Below are 7,247 nucleotides of genomic sequence, written 5' to 3' on the forward strand. Positions count from 1 at the left end.
TCGACCATCTTAAAGCCAATTAACTGAAATATGACATTATGTGATACTAATAAAGACCAAATTTGAGCAAAACTTTGAAATCCTTTGAATTTGAATACAGACATATTAACACAAGTTATCTACATGAAAACTTACCTTTTCTAACTCGCTTAACAGGTGTCCCTGTGCCAGTTCTTTTGAAATGTTGCATTTTGTCGCTTGTGGCTATTTGTTCTGGGGATACAACATGACGCGCTTCATAGCTTAATCCTGCTCTATGCAGATGTCCCCGGACATGATTTGACAATCCAACACCTGTTTCAAATGTTGCTGGGCAGTAAGGACACGATTTCTTCTCAAGAGACAAATCAGTCCAATGAAAAACAGAACTATGCTTTGACAATGAAGTTTCTGCATTTTCTAAATGCTGAGGATCATGGATCCCATGCAGAAAGTTATTAGTTCCAGCATCTTCATAATACTCAAAATAAAATCCATCATTTTGATCATAACTAAGGGTAGCATTTTCTCCAGACTCTTGACTTTCCACTTTGCTTTTAAATAGAGGGAATAAGTTTACATGTTCTTGATTAATGTCGTTATAAGTTTCATCTTCTATAGTCTGTGTAGTGTAGTCACCTAGCTCAACATTATCCCAGGAACTTTCATCTTCTGTTTCGTAGCTATCTTTCTTTTCTGCAGAGTTAAGTTTCTGCAAAACAACAACCGTCATTTTATGCAGGAAATCCGGATAGCTATCCAAGTCTTCTCCTCCAGTAGAACTTTCCTTCTTGGATTCCTTAGCTCTTCTCTTTACAGATACACGTCTGTGATCTTTGAAGCTTGCTGGCCTTTTGGTGTCAGAGTTCTGAGGGTCTGAAATAAAACTGTTGTTGTGAGAATTGCTTGATGACGAAAACAGATGTAAAGAATTTAATGAGCTGGCTTCCTCTTTTTTGAAATGCAGAGGATATGATTCACCTGATTTTTTTATCATCCTGTAGTTTTCATATTTGTGTCTATATAAGTAGTTGCTATTTGCCTTGGCATTAGATTTTTCTTTTGCTGCTTGATGAAAATACTTAGGTTTTTGGTCAACGCTGCTTTTACTCATTACAGTCTTGTGAGAATTGTTTTGATTGCACACAGACTGGGCAATGCTTTTCCGAGCCTTTTGTATTCTGTGCGGCCGTTTATGGAATTTTGAAACATTACTTGACTGTGAGGATGATCCAAATGTTCGCTTTACATCTTGCTTTAAAGCAGAGTTCTTTGGAAATGTGGCTGACTGTTGCTTAGATAATGGTTTAGTGCTATCAGTATCTACAGGTTCTTCAAGGATGTCACTTTTTCTTTTACCAAGTCCAAGAGCTCTACCAAATGAATCAACGCATGATGATGAATGCAAGTACTCCACGTGTTTTTTCAAAATACTTCTGGTTGAAGTAGTAAAAGGACACATCTTACACACGTAGGTAGCTGATTTTTTGGATGATCCTATAACAGAGTCTTTCATAAAAGACTTTTTTTGCGTTTTCCTCTGGGCTACATCAGAACTGACAATAGGGCATTTTACCACTGCTCCATGGGCAATGCCTCGATGGCATTCCAATTCATTTTCTGTCACTGCCATGAAGTTACACTCTTCACAGCAGTAGTACCTTTTATCTTTTTCATGGGTTTTAGCATGTTGCACAAATGTTTTAGGGCAATTGGTACCAAACACACACTGAGGGCACTGTAATCGTGCACTTCTTCCTTCATCCTGAAGTTCTTTCAATTCACGAATTTCCTCCATCAACTTCTGCCTTCTTTCTTGGTGAATAATCATATGCTTTAAAAGTGAGTTACGATCACGAAATGTCCGTCCACATTCTCTACAAGCATATGGCCTTGGGACATTAAGATGACGAAAGTGACTATTCCCATCTAAATGATACATCATATGCCTGTGGAGGTGCTTTTTCTCCCGAAAATTCACATTGCACTTTGTACAGGGGTAGAATGATGGCTCTTCGGTGCTGAACGTAGCAGGTGACTCAGAATCACTCTCTTCACATTTCTTTTTTAAGGTATTTGAAATAAAAGTGCTAGTATGAACAGGTGAGCTGTCTTCTCCACACTTATCTGGGTTATAAATTAGATGTTGAAAAGCACCCACAGATTCCAAGTCTTCATCAGTTGATTCAGGCTTCACTTTTGATAACACATATTTCTGTGAGTCTACTGCTTGTAGTTCTTCATTCTGTTCCAGAAAGTCTACTTCTAGCATTTTTGACTTATTGGGTATACAATTAGAATCACTAAAGCAATCCTCAGTATAACGAGTTATCTTGCTTACATCCATTTTTCGCTTTCTCTTTTTTTCTAGACCTACTTTAGAGTGAACTGGAGCTTTATCCACTGTGTCTTCATTAGTGATGAGGAACTGAATGAACTCTTTTTGGGGGTCCCAGTTTGTATCATTTTCTGACCTAAATTCATCGGTACCTGAGGAAATTCCTGTTAATGTACTGACACAATCATCTTTTACCAATAGCTCTTCACTATCCTCACCCACCTCTACTTGATTTACTAAAGTGCTACCTGACTTTATACTACTCCCTACAGAATTCTGAATGTCACAACCAACTGAAGTAGAGGTAGGTAGTTTTTTAATGGAATGGGTTGGATTCTTAGCATGTGCTACATCTGACAACAAAAATAAAACTTGATGTTGACTTGCTTTCTGTGGGGCAGGCAACTGAAGATCAGCTGCTACCTTCAAAGTTGCACAAGATTCTGTTGTTGGCTGATCCACAGGCTGTCCAGTGGTTAATGAAACACTGCCTTTATTCATATTGGAAGTCTTAGTTGTGGAGGAGTGTGAAACTGGTCCATTAACAGCAGCTCCTTTAGGCAAGATAACGTTTTCAATAGAAACAGCAGGAGCACCAGCATGTATAAATAGAGTAGACTGGCCTCCACTTAAGGCTTTTTCAGATTTGTCCTTTGACAGTTCTTCAGGCAGAGTGAATGTATTACTATTCTGAAATGATGTTTGACAATCTTTTGGTTTATGAACTCCACTCTCTTTGTCTGAGATAAAATTGCTGTCATCTAGGAGTTCTTCTTTAGCACCAGTAATATCGGTGTTTATCTTCAAATCATCCATATTGTTGGCAAGGCCATTTAACACATTTAGTCTAGAAAATGGAAAAAAAAAATTTAGATTTGCATAAACGAAAAATACTATTAGAATGGAGGAGAGTTGAAAGTACACATTTTTATTAGCTTAATTATACTGTTTATATTGAGGTTCTAATAATTTCCTAAGATCGAAGAAACACTAAAAAATGGAAAGACTTTAAAAATGTCTCAAAGATTAATTTTTTTCTTTGTGCTCGGCAACAACACAATACTGTATATATACAAGATGTCTAGGGAAAAACAACATAAACACATATACAGAGATACATACGATATAAAGATGCTACAAACTGGAGGAAAAAAACCTTTAAAATCTCATATAGAGACTGCTAATAAAAAGAAAATTATCTCACTTAAGTAGATTTATTAAGGACAGTCATTCTCTGTACAGTTATTCTCTGTACTAGAGAATAACGTGAATTGTTCGACATTGCAAAGTAAAACTTTTATCACTTAAAAGTTCATTCTTGGAAGTTAATAAACACCCTTCAGTAAAGAACCTTACTTGAATGAATATATTTACTATCTACATCAATGGCTAGTGCATGAAACAGGAATTTTTATTTTAAAAAAATTTAAGACTGCTTTGCTCTCAATGTTTCATTCTTCTAAAATTCTACCAATTTAAAAAATGTTTTATTCACAGGGTTTCATTCATCCCTTATGTAAATTATCCTTAGTTCTAAATTAGTATAGTTAAAATTCATGAAGTTTTATGTTACTTCAAATTTTATAACCTGGGCCCACAAATTCTAGGCATTCCCTAAAGGCAGTTATCCCATTTGTATGATCTGACAGTCTAATGCAATGGCCTACAACTTTTTACTCTAAAACATCATAAATAAGTTAGGGTTTTAGTTCAGTTCATATAAAACGTAGATAAAATTTTATCTAGACATTCTGACAAAATATTTCATCATTATGAGAAGACAGTAGAATATTTTTTAAAAAGACTTCTACAAGTTTGGGAGACACGTATACACACCATGGCTATAACTACTGCCCCTACTATGAAGAATTCCCTTGCACCCTGTTTTTATCCTGTTCTTAGAAATGGCCACATTATACATGGATTGCCTGTCTCTTTGGAAGAATGTAAGCTCTTTGAGGGCAGGGACTGTGACCTAGTTACCTTAACATCTCTGGAACCTAACACTCTGCTTGGCACAGGAGCTCAGGCAATTATTTGCTGGATAAAGGACTAAAGTGCTAAACAAATAAAAACACAATTGCAAAATCAACGCAAAAGATCCTAAAGTATTAGAAGGAAAACAGTTTTATTCCTGTGGAATTTGGGTCCCCTGTTCAAATAATGCAAATTCCATCATGGTTCTGACTTTTTGACTCACCAATTGTAGCAAGGCCTTCAAAATATCCAATAATCAATTTAAAGAATCTGTTATTGGGAAACCCCAGGTATTAACTATTTGACGTAATGGCATAAAACTCTCTATATTTTTCCTTTTGTACAGAGTAGTACGTACAGTTCACTCATTCTCCAAATATTTATTTAATAAGCCCTTACTAGGTGCCAAGCACTGCTCTAGTATTAGGGATACAGTTGTAAGCAAGACAGACCAGGCTCCTGTTCTCAGATAAAGAACAGTCTTCCATTTTCTTTTATAGTATTCTTAATTTGTATAATGAATAATAGCATTTTGGAACAGCAGGAACTTACAATCCGATATTTAGAAATTAAAACGTTTTCAATAAAGTCTATTACATCTAATATGTCTTTTATGGTACCAATTACATGCTTTGGAAAACACTAAGTGGAGATCAAGAATAAAATAGTTATTTCTAATAGCTTTCTTCTTATTTCACAACTTGGAACAAGCACTCAAATATGACTTTATCTTATGAACAGATGTGTTCTTTAATATTTTACACATTACATACATATTACATTAAATACATATTACAAATATCTTTCTTTGGCATTATGTATACCAACAATCATTTTTTCCGCCCTTTATGGGTCTTAGAATTCTGTTCTTAGATTGGCAAACTTCCACAGTAATAAAAATACACTTCCAATAAGATCATATTCAATGATATCACCCCAAAATGGTGCTAATGCAGCACCCAGCAGGAGTCTCTACATCACATACACATAAGTTAAAAATGGGCAGCACATAAACATGTGTTAGGAAAGAATACGCAAATGTCAATGAAAAGCAAATCAAACACTGATGATATATATTATTTATTACTGAGCTTTCTCACTAAACTTGGTGCAAAAAGTTAAATGCCCAAATAGGAACAATCTCATAAATCTGAAATGGACAACAGAATTTTTTTAAAACTAGACATAAGGACACTTTCTGTTCCTACTTATTATAATCACAGAGGTAGACAAATATATGCTCAGTCAATTTGAAAGCCTATATTAGCTTTTCTCAACAGGAAGCAACGTTGCTAACGAAGTGGTAAATTCAGTGTTAATGAGTGGCTTCACTGTTACCACCTCAGAGGTAAAACCTTCCATGTTCCGCGTTCTATCCATCTGTTCTGGTGTTAGGGGTTCAGAGATGGAACAGACGCTTCCCATTTAAAGCAACTTCATTGGTACCCCCTGAACAGCAGGGTGACAAACTATGAGAATATCATGTCGGCTTGAAGGCTGCATCCTCATTACCAAAATGGCTTTATAAGAGCCTTCAATAAGTTCACATGCTGAAGACACCAAATTGTTTTGCTCAAAAACACAGAAAGAATACATGTGCATAACAGATCTTTTCTCTATAAAACACATCTAGCGAAAAGGAAAACAAAAGATCAAATTAAACATTATTAAAATATAAAACGAGGTCTTTAACAATCAACGTTTTCCTTCACACCTCCAAAATGAAATATGCCTTACTTGCCCCCAAACTAATAATTATCTCTACTTAAAAAGTTTTTCTTTTTCAGAATTTTCATTAGCACATGAATATTAAAAATCTACTCCATCAGTTTAAAAACATGCTATAAGAAACTGACTCAGAAAACTAGTATTTTAGCAACAATGAAAACTCTTCCTGTTTTAATTTTCAGAATACATTTTAACTGAAAAATGTTCAAAATACACTTTTTCTTAACAGTATTCAAGACCCATAGGTGTTGCATTGAGATACAATGAGGAACAATGGATCATCAAAATATGTTGCACTGAATAATGGATCTAGAATTTTGACATCAAAATTATTTCCCTACATTCATGAATCCAAACAAGAAAACATTTGACGTATAAGCTAATTTCGCACTCTCATCTAGTTTTTCCAACTATCTTTATATAGTCAAATATACATAACAAAGCCATCAATAGCAGGTTATGTTAATATAATTAACTAGGGGACATATTTGAAAGTATGCATTATTCATTAAGTTTAAAAAAGGGAAACTAATAAATTAATAAACAAACTAATGTTACATTGTTTGTACTTCCTAAATTTCAATGAATTTGCTGTATCAATTAGGATCTATTTATAAAATGTTTAGACACTCTTACTATGTCCTCTGTGTAATCATATAACCATAGGATTTTTCTTTTAACTGAATTTTAAAATGTTCTTCAAAAAAATTCACACGCTTTATAAAAAGCTGCAAATGGAATTTCAAATCTACATAAAACATATTTCATTTTCTAGAAAATCATAATGAGTTCTACAGCTATAACTGCCTGTAGTTATATACTGTGAGCATTAAAAAAGAGGTATAAAGGTCAGATCTGTCTTCAAGATGACAGATCATCACTTATATGCCTCAAGCTAGACTTATTGTCTCAGAAATCTCAAACATCAGTATTTTTGCAAACTATCAGCACTTGCTATAACACCCTTACTACACTACATCTTGAGGTTACTACAGAAGAAATGAGGTGATAATTGCATATTAACATAATTATTCTGTAATCCCTCTGAGCAAGCTTCCTAGGTCACTCAGTAATTCAGATTAGATACAACCTTCCTGTCATCAAATCTATGCTGTCCACTTTCTGTTCATGAATAATTCTTTTTTGATAGAAAATTAATTTAATTTCATTCTTTTATGTACATTATTAATTGTATTTATTGCAAGTAGGTTAATATTTTGTGGTA

The 7,247-nt window shown here is 34.4% G+C and overlaps 1 protein-coding gene across 10 annotated transcripts in view; it reads right to left on the reverse strand.

Moving 5' to 3' along the window:
- The window catches only part of ZNF644 (zinc finger protein 644), a 118,722-nt gene that overhangs the window by 19,935 nt on the left and 91,540 nt on the right, over nucleotides 1–7,247 (reverse strand). For 7 of the 10 annotated variants that reach the window (XM_019661787.1, XM_019661782.1, XM_019661784.1 and 4 more), the window contains one exon: nucleotides 136–3,164. The exons of the other annotated variants lie outside the window; for them this stretch is intronic. In XM_019661787.1, coding sequence (XP_019517332.1) covers nucleotides 136–3,133 — 2,998 coding nt within the window. In that variant the 5' untranslated portion in view covers nucleotides 3,134–3,164. The remainder of the gene's footprint in view (nucleotides 1–135; nucleotides 3,165–7,247) is intronic. 10 annotated transcript variants of the gene reach the window in all.

Source organism: Hipposideros armiger, unplaced genomic scaffold, assembly GCF_001890085.2.
Source record: "Hipposideros armiger isolate ML-2016 unplaced genomic scaffold, ASM189008v1 scaffold_361, whole genome shotgun sequence".
NCBI classification, from domain to species: Eukaryota; Metazoa; Chordata; class Mammalia; order Chiroptera; family Hipposideridae; genus Hipposideros; species Hipposideros armiger.